This window comes from Heliangelus exortis, chromosome 5, assembly GCF_036169615.1.
Source record: "Heliangelus exortis chromosome 5, bHelExo1.hap1, whole genome shotgun sequence".
Classification (NCBI taxonomy): Eukaryota; Metazoa; Chordata; class Aves; order Apodiformes; family Trochilidae; genus Heliangelus; species Heliangelus exortis.
This window is the reverse complement of record NC_092426.1, coordinates 14,997,799-15,013,569: the sequence shown is the minus strand read 5'-3', so window position 1 is coordinate 15,013,569 and position 15,771 is coordinate 14,997,799. Positions and strand designations below refer to the sequence as shown.

Sequence of the window (15,771 nt, the reverse complement as noted above, 5' to 3'; positions counted from 1 at the left end):
TTTATCCTTCTATGATTCTATGATTATGGTAAATTGCTACCACTTAAGCTTTGTTTGCAAGAGTGTTAATAATTTTATCTGCTATTCTGACTGAGAAACACATATTAAGCAGGAATCTGGCATTGTAATACAAATGTCTCTCTCAATCCTGGCAACTCTTAAGTCTTTCCTTGTCTTTCAGTAAATTAAAAAAGGCATTCTTTGCTAGCTGAATTTAAAACATTTTCCTTGCCTCCTCTTAAGCAAGGGTCATGGTCAATACTGATAGTTTTTGATAACAGCATAGAATGAAAACTCTTGCTAAAGAAGAACTCTACACTAAGCTGGAACAAATGGAAAAAAATCACATCATGCAGTTTCACATCTCCTTTAATCAGTAATAGCAAACAGAATTCATATGCCACTTTAGCTAGTGATAGTTGGGTTAACTATTTTTCCTATGAAGAGTGTGCTGTTTGTATCTCTATCAAAAATCAGCACAAGGAAGGGACGGTTGAATTCAATGGTTGAAGGAAGAGACATTGGTATTATTTCAGCACCAGTTGCTGCTGCTGCTTCAGTACCTCTCTCATCAATATCCAGAGCAGCCTTATGAACAACCTAGGAGAAAAGAAAACAGGTATTCATTCTGGGCAGACAACAGCCACCTGAGAGGTTAATCAGACCCTTTTTGAAAGCAGCCATGGTATGGGGAATCCACTGAGAAGTGACTAGAAGGAGTGGAGATGTGAGCTGTGTTGTAGTCATGGCTGCTTTAAATGAGGACCAAAAAAAAAAAAAAGGTGGCTCCTCTTGAAGAGATGAGGTCTGATGTTCCTCTCATGTTCCAGATACTGCCCTAGAAATCTTGGCCCATACCAGCCTTGAATTAAACAGATATTCAGCAAACTAATCTGATCTCCACTGTCATCAAAGGCCAAACTTAAATTGTAAATTTGCACGCTGAGGCCAGGGTGAGCCCAGCTGCAGGCAAGCTGGGAAGCTGAGAGCTGTATTTTACTGGTGTTTCTGGATGCTCCTTCAGAGGGGTTTTCCTGCATATTTGTGAAAGAGAGGGCCAAAACCCACGAACTTACTTTAGAAACCTTCAGCTCTTGACTGCTGCTGATGCCAGAGAGATCTGCCTGATCAGTGAACACATCCACAATTCCCATCTTTCTAAGAGTGTTCTTTATTTCATAGGTCCCGGAAATAGAAAATTTGGGGAAGTAGAGGGACAGCATCCTGTTAAGTAGAAAAAAAAACCACAGAAGGTGGTGAGAAGGACTTTTCACTGACATAAATGATAGTAAGAAAGCTATTTAATTCCCATGAATGTCAGATCCAAGACAGCTGGATCCTGAGTACACAATAAGCACTTATTCAATTGCTGGTGCTTCTCATGGTGATACAGGCACTATAATTAAAAATAATACGAACAAGAATAGTAATATCTACCTGGTGTTTTGCTTCAGCAAATCTGAGAGCACTCTTCAAAGGCGGACAGTTATGAGAACACCTCTTTGTAGCTCAAGAAGATGAGGAGATCTTTATGCACTGTCTGGGGATCCTTGGAGCCTCCAAGTCAGCCACTGCAGCTACCTTTAGGTAGCTCATGTCTTTTGCACTCTTGCTCAGAGACAGCTTTGGTTGAATAGCAGAACAGTTGGGATCCAAACCCTACTGCTGCAGCCTTAATGTGATGCTGCCCAGTGCACTACAAGATGATGGGGCCAAGTGTATTAACACTGCCATCAACATAATACTAGAAATGAAATTGCCATTTGGATCTCAGCCTCTCCTGTGAGTAACTTATTCCTATATTGAACTTGAAGGAATTTGCACCAAGAATTCATTTAGATAAGGATTTTCCTGATTTTGCAACTGAGAATCATACATTTTTGGTTTTCACATTTGAGATATCATGTTATTAGCTCATATCCAATATGCTACCCATTATGTTTTAATTAACTGTGCTGGCATTTCTATAATGATGCACCAGAAATCATGGGTGTGAACTGCACAGCCTTATTAGCTGTGAATCAGGGCAGAGCATGGTAAGTTAGGCACATATTAACTTGATATTACTCATCTACTGGTGCTAAGATCTCTTCCATCCCAGACAAACACAGTTGTAAAATGTGTTGGATGATGTTGGCGTCAATGGTAAGAGCTAGCAGAACCTCATTAGATTTTTATAGTTTCAAAAACAAAATGCCAGAAAATCAGGACACCCACAATTAATCACTAGACTCTTCTAGCAACCAGTATGTGCTGGAGTGGTACAGAAGATATTTGTGTAGGACATATTATGTTTGTATGCATTACTACAAACTCTTCAACTTAGGGTTTATTTAAGGTTGAGACATATGCCTGAGTCACAGTATGTCAGTGACATAGAGAGGCAAAACACATTAGCTGAAATATCAGTATAGGAAATTTGCCTTAGAATTGTCACCTTCCCACTCAGCCAATGGGCTATTTTAGAAATGTCAGTCTAGGCTGTTTGGGACTCCTCGGAGGAGGAGGATAGTCTGTGCTCTGGTGAGGGGAGCAGCAAGTAACTCAGGCATCAAGAAGAGAGTAGTTTAATACCAACCAGCTGCAAGATTTTTACAGCTAGGGCACACAAGCCAAAAATAACCCACTCAGTTCCCAGAATCAGCAAGTTCATAGTGTTTGCATTTCCAAAAAAGAAAAAAAAAAAAAAGACTATAAATCTATGTGCTGCTGCAGCTTGCTGGCAGAAGTTTACCTCTGAAATAGATGTTCTGACCATTCCTGGACGGTTTCCTTGACCAGAGTCTGCTCTAACTGATTCATTTTCCCTTCTGTAGGCAGAACCAGAAATGCAGTAGCACTCCCATTATAATGAAGCCGTACCACGGTGCATGACCGCTCCTCATCAAAATAGAAGTCGAATCTGCCCATTTGGTGCATCATAGGGACTTTCACAGCAGTTTCAGCATCCACAAAGAACTCCCTTGCTTTGGTATGCTCTGGATTAAAAGGCCTTTCCCAGTCACCTGACACAGAGAAGGAAAATGCAACTGAATATCCCACGTCCTGTCCCGTCCCATCATAAATTTTGTATAACAAGTAGTAATATTAACCTATTGTTCCATTTGTTAAGTTCAGAATTTTTAAACATAACATTTTCAGATGTGTAACACATCAATGCAAGAATCTTTTACCTGGTCAAAATAGCTCATTATGTTGCAATCTAACTTTGTATTTTAGATGTTAGTAATGAACTAATCAGGCTTTTTCATTCTGCCTACAACTACTTTTCTGCTCAGGCGGTCCAAGTGGCCTTCCTATAAGTTGTCATTTAAGGGCTTACCTAACAACACCTTTTTACTCATATACTTTATGCATTTCATGTCCACTTTTTCTTTAATCACAAGCCCAAATTTGCAGATAATGTAAGATCTCATATCTTAATGCTGTTACGCTAGGCTCAAGAGCAAATTATTTATCCCACATCAGAAATGTCCCGTGTTTCCCCTTTCTTCCATAGAATGTCCTCTCCTGTTAGTCATTAGCTTCTTCCATTTATGGATAAGTTTATCTATATCCATAAAGGACAGTGATATGAAAAAAAAAAGAGGAGTATGCAGTAAACTAGGCCATTGAATCATGCATGTTTGAAGAGAGGCATTAAAAGCATTAGGTTATACATGTGTCTTAGTACCTTCACTGAAAATAAGAACAATCAGAGTTCCAGCTAAATGCACAAAACTGAGCTCGGGCTGCAAGGGAGGTTGGAGCTTGAAGCCGATCTCCTGTGGCTTCCACAAAGAGAACAAAATTTGCGTGGTCCCTCTCTGCCTCCTCATGCCACATGGGGTCCTGCCACCTTTCTACCACTTCCAGTATGCCATTAGGGCTTCCTCTGGCCTTTGAAATTTTTCCCAGAGCAATTTTCAATTCAATGTAGTTGACATTAGATCTGTTGATCAGAATGAATAACATGAATGCAAATCCCAGAGGACTTACCTTTGAAGAAAACAAAGCTAGCCAGAAGCATTACAGCCTGTGGATCTATGTCCTTGACCAAATTAGAAATTTTCCCATATGTTTTCCTCTCTATATAATCATTGATCTTCTTCTTAGCCTCTGTGGGATTGTTAAAGTCAGTGGTAAAAGTCTCCAGCTGGTAGAGATCTTTGGCATCATCTAAAAACTTTTTTAGAAGGTTCAAGTTCTCTGTTAGAAAGATGGCATTTCCCAGGTTGAGCTGGACCCCACCCTCAGGATGGTTCAGCATGTGGATGAGATTGTGGAAGCCTTCATGTATTTCTTTCTCCTGAATCTCTGTAAGGTTGAAGGTGAGTCCTTCCAGGATCTGAATCTTGGTGGTTGATCTAGCCCCCAGGGCCAGCATTGCAAATGCAGTGGAGATGCTTACAGGAGAGAAGAAAATGTTCTTATTAGGTGTCTCCAGTGCAACCTCTTTAAAAAATTGAAATGCAAAGTCAGCATTGTTTGGCACTAGTTTGAGGCAAGCGATTGCTTCACCTGCATGATACATATGATGTTTAGGTTCATTTGGATCATGTCCATTGTGGTGGTTGTCTGGGAGCTGACCATGAGCAACAGCATGAAGTCTAGCCAGTAGCAAACTTATGTAAAACGTGATCTTCATCATCTTGCATTAAAATCCTATGGAAAAAAAGGAAAAGCTATTATTAAGGTATGGAAATTAAGTAGAAGAAATTATTCTGTCTTTCCCACTGAGTAAGAAATCTTATCTCTTTCTTCTGTCCTCAGTTTTTTATCTTCTCCAACTTCTGCCAGATTTTTTTTTTAATTTTCCCACCTCCAACTCTTTCTGCCACCTTCTTAACCCTAAATTCCTGCAAGGAAGAAATTCAGCGTGGATAAACTGAATACACAGCACCCTCGGCAGGCCAGAGAACAGAGCATATTCCAGCAGAAAACACACCAGAGCTAATCACTGGAGGGCCGTGATACCACTGTGCTTTTGACACTAGTGGTCTAGGATAATTCTTGGAAAGCACTTAATAAAATAAGTCTGGAGTGAGTGAAGGGAGATAGATGAGATTTGTGCAAGTGGGCAACAATCTGGAGCTAAAGATCTTTAAACTTTTGGTCAGTTTGATAAGGCACCTTATTTCAAGAGAGGACAAAGGGTGGTGGCTGTTTTCCAGCAGCAAACTGAATATAGAGCCCTATGTCTCTAAGGAATAGATTCTTTCTTTCTGAATAAAAATGATGTAACACTCTAAATAAGAACCAGAAGTGATGTGTTGTCTCTTAATAGACAAACCAAACCACTGGAGTGGGTTCACTTACAGCACAGCAGGAGTCAACATCATTAACAAAACCAAGGCCTTATTTTTATCAGATGCTTTTCTGGTCAAAGGGCAATACATTTATCAATCTCTCAGAATTGGCTGTCGTAGCTACATTCCTCTGCAGAGCTGACATCCTGCACTGTATGAGCTTTTACAAAGGGACCTTGGAAATGTGGATATGAACATCCCAGGGGGCCTCATTTCTGAGGAGGAATCTAGGCCAAAGAAACAATGAGTGAGTTGCAAAGGATTTGGGGAGATAATGAGCCAGATTTGCTAAAACTTGTGCAAGGACAGGCATATTAAACCAATTGCACCTTTCTGTTTTGGCATGAATCAACTTGAAAGACTTTTGTCAGTAAGTGCTATGCTCACACCCCTGCTTTCTCTATAACACCAGAGGGAGCAATTTGTGTTTGTGGTTGAATATCCAGTTACAGTTAGCTCTACATAACAACAAAATACTTTTGAGCTACAACCAAATATTCAAACATTTACATGTTTGATGTTTTTTAAAAAAATCCCACAACAGTCCTCTTTGTAATAATACCTACCACATTATTGACAACTGGGAGAACCATAAGGGTTTTGGGAACTATATTTTCAATTACTGTGCACAGTAGTTTTAAATTATAGTTTGGCCTCCGATTTTGACATTAAAATGATGCTTCTCAGTACATCTAGCCAGTTGTAACTCAACATAAGAGCTCCAGTTCTCAATATTTAAAACTGCTATCAGTGAGCCAATGTATTATTCAGACTTTGAAAAGAAATCAGCTCCCCAACAAAAGCATCAGAGCTAAACCTAATCTATTTCCACATATCCAGCAAGCCAATTCAAAAGCTGCCTCTGGATAAATTATTCACAGTGAACTATTTACTCAGCTGCTGCCATAAGTTATTAAGAATAACATGAATACAAGAGAATGAAACATTTCATTTTAAACCTAAGTCACCACCTGTTCCCTATCTCATCATATTTAATATTTATAACAGAGCACAGAAGATAAATGAATTTTTCTATATGCACATTAAACTGCTGATTTCTATTTATTTGGAATGCAAGCTGGACAGGGAATTTAAATGATGTGGCTTCAAAATTATGGCTAATGCATATAGCATGGTTATGCTCTAAGGATTCTGTAAGATATTGGTTACAGTTTTCTGAAGTTTTTTATTTCCTGTCTTGATATTTTGCTCTATGTAGTTATGGCATACTTGCATTCTGTGGTTAATTTATGTACTATCATGATACTAATTTCATTTTATTACAGCTCTGAGTTAACAGATAATTAAATACAATCTGAATCTGAATCATCCATCTGTTACTCAGTACCGTTCCATCACAAATAGTCAAGATTCATGAGTCAGCCCTCACAAAAATCTTGATAAGAGCTGATTTTAAAATCATAAGATTATAAAAGACTCCTCAGCTGCGGTTTGTAATGTTGTTTTGTTGTTGTTTTATAAGCCTTGAAAATACAAGTGGTCCCTTTTGTTGGGCCCTTCTTTGAAACCTCAAGGTACTCATATAGAATTTGCATCCTGTAAGCCTGTAGAATATGACTGGGGACTGTTACTTTATACTTGATCTTTACTATTCCATTTGATATTTTTGTGGATTCTAAGTCAGCAGGCAATTAACCAGTGATAAATTGACAAAAGAGACCCTTTTGGTATGAAGCAGAAGATACAGATTCTCATATGTTCTTTATGAATGAGGGATTTTCCAAGCAAGCATACTTGCTAACAATTTATTAAAAAGCAAAGAATGGATAACTTACTCTAAAAAACCCTTAGGGACTTCCCTATCTTAAGGGGTTTATTTTTTTAAGAACTTTCCCTTTTTTAATATAATCTCCAGAAAAAGTATTTCCATAAACTTGGAAGTGAAATAAAAAAGGTCTTAAATTCCAAGTCCACGCTGACTTTTTGAATCCTGGAAAGAAACCCGTTTACCCCATTGCCTCTTTTCTTCTCCTTGTCTGTTATGCAATGACAATATACTGGTGGGTTTCAAGGGAAGGTTTATATCACAAAGAGTTTCAATCAAATTGGACAATAGCAGAGGAACATGCCAACACCTAGAAGACAATGTTCCTTTAAGCAATTTACTTGTAATAGACTTGGGGATAACACCTGTTGTATGTATTACCTCTTTCCTATCACACAATCTTCCTTACCATGCAACCCAGAATGACAGTAGTTATTTTGGATCATATATCCTAGAAAGAAAAGAGAAAACTAGTATTAGCTGGAGTTACCGTGGAATGAAATCCATCAGGAGACCTCAAAGTGATCTGGACTAAGTTTTTTGACTGGAAAATCTTGCTTCTTTGTGGATGTAGCTAATTTTTCCACTTAGGGTTGATTTTTATCTCTGTGATTTAGAGGGACAGTTCTGAAGACACTTGTCTGCTTTTGTGTCCCATGTAATAGCCCAGGAGATGAATAGTAATCTCATGCTGCTCCCAGAAAGGATTCTCACTGATAATCTTATTTCAGACAAGATGAAATTTTGCACTGCTCAAAGAGATATGCAGGCATGAAGTAGAAAAGCTGTTTGCTCAGCAGATGGTGCTGCTTCTCTCTTGATTGGTTCTAAATGAGGAGATCTGAAAGACATGTTCCCTGAAAGATGCTCTGTGAGGGCAGCAGTCACATCACCAAGACATGGCCCCACCCCCACCAGTACTGTCTGCTCAACTAAGCTACTCAGAGCCACATTAAAAAAAAATAGTCATCCAAGCACACAAAAAACTCACAAAACACTTGACTAGTCATATCTCTGTGGGAGAAAATGACCTCAGAAACCTATTATTCAGGACTGCTTACTCACAGAAGCACCACAAACTCCCATGTATTTTCCTGGCTGGCCAGAAAGCATTCTGTGTACCTCATTGTATGTGCCTGGGCATGCTCAGGGGCTTTTCCAGACAGATCTGCTGTACATTTACTTCTCTTGTGGTTCAGAGTTTAGATGCCTTTGTGCTTGAGGCCCCTGAGAAGGTTGCAAGCACAAGCCAAGGGCCTGGATTCTGCAGAGAATCCAACCGCTCTGACTGTTTAATTAAAAGGAATTAATTTTCCTGCAGAAACATGGAATCCAAGTTCACACTATCCTTTAGAAATATAGCTCACTGTTCACAGAGCTGTTCCCAGTGTCCTCTTCATCTGTAAGACAGCTTAGCATCGGAAAGCTCACCTGGGAAGCACACCCTCCAAGAGTGGCATCACCCACTTCTAGGCCTCCTTTTACCTGGAAAGAGGTGAACGTGAGCTCTCACTCATCTACCAGGCAACCACCAGTATTTTGCTGTTGAACCTGAGTTACTGCACATACTCAGGAATGAAGCATCACATTTCGATATAAGATACAACCCTAGGAAAGACTTAAAATCAATTGCATGCAACAAGAGGATATGTTTTTGGATTCTCTGTAGGAAATGAAAAAAGTCACAACTTACAGCTTCCAAGGATAATGCTCTCTTCACTAGAACTACCGTGCAGCTCCCTCTCTTATTTATACTGTTAAGTAGCATTATGAAAGCAAAATGTCCTCTAGAAAACATTAACCAGGACAGACAAGTGTTATTACTTTAGGAAGGGTGCAGAGTAAACAGTGCAGACAATTTTTTGGAGGGGACGCTTGATTTTTGCTGTATATGCATGGGCAAACCCTGCCTTTGCTTACAACAGTCATCAGAGTCCTCATACATTTCTGCAGATCCTCTTGCTGAGAATCCAGCCCCTTACTCTAGCAATACTTCATAACAGTCAATAACTTCAGCAAACTGGATTAATCCACACAGTAGAAGTACTGAAATGAGTAAAACTAAACATATACGTAACATTAGACAGGAGCCAGATCTGCTGCAGCCAGATCTCACTTTAGTATTTTGCACAGAGATACTTTTGTTTCTCTATACAAGGCTTTTAATAGCTTTTATTTTGCATATTTCTTTTAAATTATCCACTCTTTCCAATTATCTACATTACCCTTAATAAGGACTAGTTTCTGAGAGCATCACTAGTAAACTGAAAATCAAAGCAGTATTATTGTTTTTAGTGGCCAACAGTTCCTATAGGGATGGGGACACAATGGCAGAGATGGGCACTCAGGAGCCCATGGTGCCCAGCACACCCCTACCAGATTGGTGTCACCTGATTTCTAAAGTAGCAATGGATTGAAGGACAGTTCTGTGTTCCACAACCTGGCAGAAGGTGCAGGCATTGCCAAAATGCAGTCAAGGAAGGCAGGGACACACAGAGGTGAACACATGTGGTCAGACCACCTGTGGTTTCATCATCCCTCCTTAAAGACGAAGTGCTGCAGAAGGCTGTGCTCCTGCAACATCCACGGAGGGGCAACTGCAGGCTGTGCATGGCTGTATGTGGCTGTATCTGAGGGACTGGAAAAATCTCGCAGGTCAGTGCCCAAATGAATGCTTTCTACCTAGGAGGAGCATCCCCTTGGAAGACAGGGGTCTGCAGGAGAGTTGGTGTGATACTTCATAGAATCATAGAATCATTTAGGTTGGACAAGATCTTCCAGCTCATTGAGTCCAAGCATTGACCTAACACTGCCAAGTCCACCACTAAGCCATGTCCCTAATTTCCTTCAGGGATGGTGACTCAGCCACATTCCTGGTCAGCCTGTTCCAGTGGTTGATAACCCTTTCCATAAAGAAAGTTTTCCTTAACCACCCCTGGCACAACTTGAGGCTGTTTTTTCTTGTCCTACCACTTTTTACTTGGGAAAAGAGAGCAACCCTCACCTCCTTACAACCATCTTTCCAGGTAGTTGTGGAGAGTCTCCTTTCCTTCAGACTGAACAACCCCAGTTCCTTCAGCTCCTCCTCATAAGACTTGTGGTCTAGACCCTTCACCAAATTAATTGCTCTTCTTTGGACACACTCCAGCAACTCAACATCTTTCTTGCAGTGAAATGTCTTTTCTTGCAGTGTACTTTAAGGGGAGAATCTTTCAAAAAGAAGAAGGTATAAAATAATGAGGTAACTGTTTTGGTGGTCTTTTCCTCTGGGCCATTCTTCAGTGGTTAGGACAAATAGAAGAATTAATTTTCCTCTTTTCATCATGTCTCCTTGCACATGTGAAACTATCTACAGGTGCAACATGGAAGTTTGCCTGCACACAGGGCTGTCAGAGCTGTTGCAAATCCTTTCTTTTCTCACTTGTCCCTTCTTTTTCCTCTGGGGGTTCTGATTGAGTTTTGATCCAGGCTGTTAGAATATGTGTTTGAATTATTTACCAGCTGGTAAAACAGCATCTGGGCACATGCATCCTCATTCTCTTTCAAATAACAAACGAAAGCCTCTGAAGTTACAGAGCTTTAACTAGAATCCCTACAGACTGAAGATGAATCATATATGCACCATATATGCACTATAAAAGAAGAAAAGTGCAACTATGAGTATAGTTACTGAGAAAAGTGAAGGAAAAAATAGTTGACTAACATGACTTCATTTGAGAGCAATTTTATCTTGCAACTGAAATTGTCCCTTACCTGCTGATAATTCTATAGGAATGCAGCTTTTGCTTTTCCCTCATGTATACAACAGGTTCATCCAATCATGGGAATTATCCTGAAATTTGCAGAGTCTGTTTCAATATTTGACAGCAGAAAATGTTGCATCTGAAGTTGCAGCTCTCTTTTTTTGTGTGGAGTCATCAGGCTTATGTAAGCACTTCTATGGTATTTTAAAAGATGGCTTGTTAGCAAAAATGCTGTTAGGAATCCTTTGATTTGCTCCTCTTGGTCTGGAACATTAGGTTTCTTACTACTTTGAGCCCAAGTTACTTTGGGTGTTCAAAAATTGTTGTTATTATTGCAATCGTAGCAATACTATTTCATTTTCAGTACACTGCCAACATTAACAAGAGTCATCCAGCATTAATTCCCTTGGAAACAGTCTGGCTATAGTCCAAAAATAATTAGTTATTTAAATTAGAAGAACTGTATGCTTGCTTCTCTTGCAGATAAACACTTTCTTATTTTTTAAGTATTTAACTAATTACCCTAAAAGCTATTTTAAAACATGATGGGATGTTGCTCTGATTGTTGCCCTCTGAGATACAGAGAGCACACGATTCCCCTTATGATTGTGCTGAGATTAAATGTCAGAATGGGGCTGGTGAAAGTCTTATCTTTTGCTCTGCTGCCAGGCCATGTTTAATTTCTGGAGCTCTGATTCTTGCTGTGTTTCAAGGGGAAATGCACTCGTGGTTACGTAAACAGTTCAGCAATGACCTGCTGGAACAAGTCACCCACAACACCAATATGGGTCAGGTACAACTGTGTCAAATGTCTGCTCCAGCCCTTCCAAGTGAAGATGTGCTATACCTTCACATGTCAGTTGCTTCTTTCTTGATTTCATGCTCTACATGGGTCTTGTCCCTAATCAGCCCCACACAGTAAGTCTGGAATCACTCCAAGGGGGAGTGTCTCATTCAGATGTTCATTCCAGTCCTGATAAAGGAATGCACACATAATGCTGTCCCCCAGGCCACTAAAGTGAGTCCCTATGCTTGCTTTCATGCTACCATCAGTTTCTTTCTGCAATGCAGTAAAGAACTTCTGGGTTCCAAGGAGACTTTTTCCATCATTTCCAACATTTGGCTCTGAGTCCGTTTTTTCCTCTTTGGCTGTGGTTTCAGTGCTTTAACCTGAACTAAGTGTAGGATGCCACCACTAGAGGTGTCTCAACTTCCTGCATCTTTCCCTGCCATCTCTCCAGGATGGTCAGAGGGGTTGTAGCCCAGGACAAGTGGAGAGATACTGGGAGACCTGAGTCTTTTTGGACTGGAGAAGTGAAGGTGAAGGTCATACCTGCTGTCCACACCTACATAATGGGCTACATTAGAGAGTAAATGGAGGTAATGGGCAAGGCTGGGGATAAAAGCTGCAGCAAGGTAGATGCACATGAGATATAAGGGAAGTAGTGGTCACAGGAAGGTGGAACACAAGGGCAGACAACCATGTAAGTTTGTGAAATTGCTGTCCAAAACCTGGTTAGAAATGGCCCTGAGCAACCTGAGCGAGATTCCAACCTAGTACTGCTGTGAGCAGGTGGTGGGATTGAATGACCTCCAGAACTTCCTTCCAACCTAAATTATTCTACATTTCTCCTAAAAATTACCATGAGACCATGCTCTCAGGGGTGAGTACCTGTCTCCACTCTCCCTGAAGGTTTTTACCTCACCCAGCAAAGAAACCTCCCTCTGCTTCTCACTTCATGACTCTAGAGGCTTTTCCCTGAAACATTCAGCTCCCCAGAAAGATGTAATCTCCCTTGCCTTCTGTCATGCCCCAGCAGTGCCAGCACAAGGTGAGCAGACAGCAACCCTTCCAGATGCCCAGACATAGGCTCTGCCAGAGGGCAACCACATAATATGCAGACTGGGAACAAACAAATCTGGAGGACCATCTGCCGTGCTCCCAGCAGCCACAGCCATGCAGGCAGCTTGCAGCCCTCCAGGATGCTTGTAGCAAGGCACAGGATTGTGCTTTTCTCGTCAGGGATTTTGAAAGTTTCCAGCAGTGTTTGTCATCTCAGTGGGGATCCATGTAGCTGTCTTGATTTCTCCAGACTTGCCTGTAATTAAGACCTGCTAAAGATAGGTTTTTAAAAGCTTGTGTGGGAGTGGAGGAGGAAAACGTTGGAACAGGCAAACTTGGCTGGGCTATTTCAAAATCAGAAGTTTCTGCAAAGACAACACTTGATGTTGTCGTTTTCCTTCAAATATATGTGTTAAGGTGATAAGTTTTCAGATGGGTGTTCAAGCAGTTCAAGCAGATTTAACGCCATTTGCTCCCTTAGAGATGCAAGAAGTGTGGCTGCAGGTGTCTCAGCAGGTCTGATTCCTTGCTGTTTAACCTCAGGACATGATCAAGCATCTCCAAAGATCTGGTGCTTGCTCAATCTCTTGAAATGCAATAGCATATTCTCTTTTCAGTCTATGTGACTCTAGGACAGGATCAGTCTTTTTTCTGTACTGCCCAGTGACAGAACAAAAGGTAATGAACACAAAATTGAACATAGGAATTTCCATCTAAACATGGGGAGGAACTTTACTTTGAGGGACAGCAGAGCACTGTAACAGGCTGTCCAGAGTGAAGTCTCCATCTCTGGAGACATTCAAAATCCTCCTGGACACCATCCTATGCAACCTGCTCTAGGTGGCCCTCCTCTGTCAAGGGGGTTGGACTAGATGATCTCCAGAGGTCCCATCCAACCCCTAACATTCTGTGATTCTGTGACTGTAACTTGCATGATTGCAGTGGAGGAACTGTCTCTGGTTACTGACAAAATCCTTTAGCACAGGAAAGCAGATTTTGGAAAATATTCAAATGCTTGCTAATTTGTTTTGTACATTTATGTTTTTTTATTATTTGAGTAGACTTATGTTCTGCTTTCTTGTGCTGTGAATAAACAATATATGTGAGTGTGTCTGAGAACAAATATTGACAGTTCTCTACCTTTTATCTGGGTGAATTTTATTTTCTGTGACTCTGCAATTGTTCCCTCTGGAGAACTGTAAGGAAGAGGAAGATTCAGTGAAGCTGTTGCCTCTATGCTTTAAAATTACATGGTCTGAACGTACTCAGTGTTAAATCTCTATTTTTATAATAGTTGGTTCCTTCACCAAAGAATAGCTCAGGTTGCTGTAGTTTTAAAATGCCTGCACATCTCTTGCCCTGTGCTGTGAGACAGATGATCCAGAAGAGATTTAAACCTTGGAAGCTGTCTAGGGGGTGACAACTTCTGCACATGTTCTGTGGGAACACTTTAATCTTTCAAATCCCTTCTTAAAAAACAAATAACCTCAGACAAGATGCCTTTATATGTCTCTGACTGAAATGGCCAGGAAATCAGAGACTGGCCACTTACAGAAATACCCAGAAGACTGAAAATCAGCTTTTTATTTAGCTTGATTTTAAACCTCGTAAGTCTACTATGACTTGTGTGTTATGCTGATTTGCATTTTCTTCTCTTCCCCCAGAATATAGTCCAAAATACAATTTTTGTTTGTCCCATCCTCTACCTGTGATGTGATTTTTATGTACTTAGACACCTCAGAAGCAGGTAGTATGGGATACTCCAGGCTATAAAATTTGGGACTATCGCATGGGCTGCAACATCCAGGAACCTTGACAGGACACATTAGCTTCAAATTCCTGCAGTTAGGAAATACCAGGACTAAGGTGGCTGTTCTGTGCTTTCAGGTCAGAGATAGGGCTGCTGGAGTCCTGTTCTGCTGACATGGAATTGAGATTGATTTCTGCAGAGGCAAAACCGGAGCCCCCTGTTCCTGTACCCAGCTGCCACATCCTGCTGTACCTCTACCTCCCTATTCTGTCAAACCTGCTCTCCTTATACCAGTGATAAGGAAAACATTGAATCAATCTACACCTTGAAAAATCCCAGTTTCTTCTTAATGCTGGATCACTGCAACCTTTGCAAGTGTTTTCTGTTCTTTCACCCATCTTGTAGTGCCTATTTCTGTACCTTATATAAAATATGTCATGGAAGACAATAATGCCTTACTAAGCCTAAATTGCTTAGCTAAGCTGTACTTTAGCTCAACTGTTTCCTAAGGGCAAGGCTTGTTACTCTGCTATTGGAGGAGATTATATTGTTCTGATGTGGTTTGTTTTTGACAAAACCATTTTCATTTTGTCATCCTGCTCTTTTCTTTCTATTTATCATCTTGTTCCTTTGTACAAGCTTTACTAATATTTCAAACATTTTTCCAAGAGCTGCAGCTGGACTGAGCAGCTTATAATTTTCTAACTCTTATTTTCACTCTCTTTTTTTTTTTTTTTTTTTTTTCTTAAGAAAAATACTCTTCAACCTTTTCCAGTTCTCTGAAAATTTATTGCTTTTAAATTTTTTTTCAAGGTTGGCTTCTTTTCACTTAGAAGAATACAGTCTTATCTTCTCCTTTGTAGGAGCTTGGAGGGATCTGGAAACCTCAGAGGGGGTACAGAATGTCTGCAACTGGGATGAGGAGGTAGGGAAAGCAGCAAATTGAGTGTGAGATGTGTGAGGGTGACCCCCCCATACACACTTTTTCTCTTTGCTTTCCCAAACCTCTGCTTGAGTACGAATCACTCACAAGCATCAAGAAAAATCCATATCTGTTTTGTAGAACACGTTATGATCAATTCTGGTAGTGTTAACACCTGGGAAGAGGAGAGCAGGAACTGTCTTTTTGAGATTGAGTTTAGGGCTGGAGGGGGAGCTGGTGTTTTGCTTATACCAAGCAGGCACAGAGAGAGAAGCCATAGTCAACCCTCGAGTGTATGAAGGTTCTTAGCTAGGAACCATGCATTAGTAACTGATTTTTCATCAAAATAAGAAGGAGGTGCCTGGGACTGGGCTGATGAAATCTTGTATGAAGGCAGACTTTTCTCAAAGTGTGTTTGGAATGTACAAAGAGGTATGTC

General features: G+C 40.5%; 1 protein-coding gene across 10 annotated transcripts; it reads right to left on the bottom strand.

Moving 5' to 3' along the window:
- Nucleotides 1–353: 353 nt before the first annotated feature.
- LOC139796995 (alpha-1-antiproteinase F-like) lies at nucleotides 354–8,835 on the bottom strand. 10 transcript variants are annotated; one of them, XM_071745698.1, is made up of 7 exons: nucleotides 8,768–8,811; nucleotides 8,506–8,559; nucleotides 7,456–7,525; nucleotides 3,979–4,644; nucleotides 2,735–3,005; nucleotides 1,077–1,224; nucleotides 354–600 (listed from the first exon to the last, which is right to left on the bottom strand). In XM_071745698.1, exons 4-7 carry the CDS (start codon nucleotides 4,628–4,630, stop codon nucleotides 406–408), a joined length of 1,266 nt encoding a protein of 421 aa, XP_071601799.1. In that variant the 5' UTR covers nucleotides 4,631–4,644; nucleotides 7,456–7,525; nucleotides 8,506–8,559; nucleotides 8,768–8,811; the 3' UTR covers nucleotides 354–405. The 10 variants fall into 10 exon arrangements, with proteins under 10 accessions (XP_071601799.1, XP_071601804.1, XP_071601805.1 ...); XM_071745703.1 differs by lacking the exon at nucleotides 8,506–8,559 and adding an exon at nucleotides 8,560–8,682 and having other exon boundaries at nucleotides 8,768–8,799; XM_071745704.1 differs by having other exon boundaries at nucleotides 7,484–7,525; nucleotides 8,768–8,796.
- Between the last annotated feature and the right edge of the window lie 6,936 nt (nucleotides 8,836–15,771).

Coding starts and splice junctions, on each gene's coding strand:
- LOC139796995 (XM_071745701.1), bottom strand. CDS start 4,630: ATGATGAAGATCACGTTTTACATAAGTTTGCTACTGGCTAGACTTCAT. Junction 1,225..2,734: donor TCAGAACATCTATTTCAGAG/GTAAACTTCTGC, acceptor TCTACTTAACAG/GATGCTGTCCCTCTACTTCC. Junction 601..1,076: donor AAGAGCTGAAGGTTTCTAAA/GTAAGTTCGTGG, acceptor CTTTTCTCCTAG/GTTGTTCATAAGGCTGCTCT.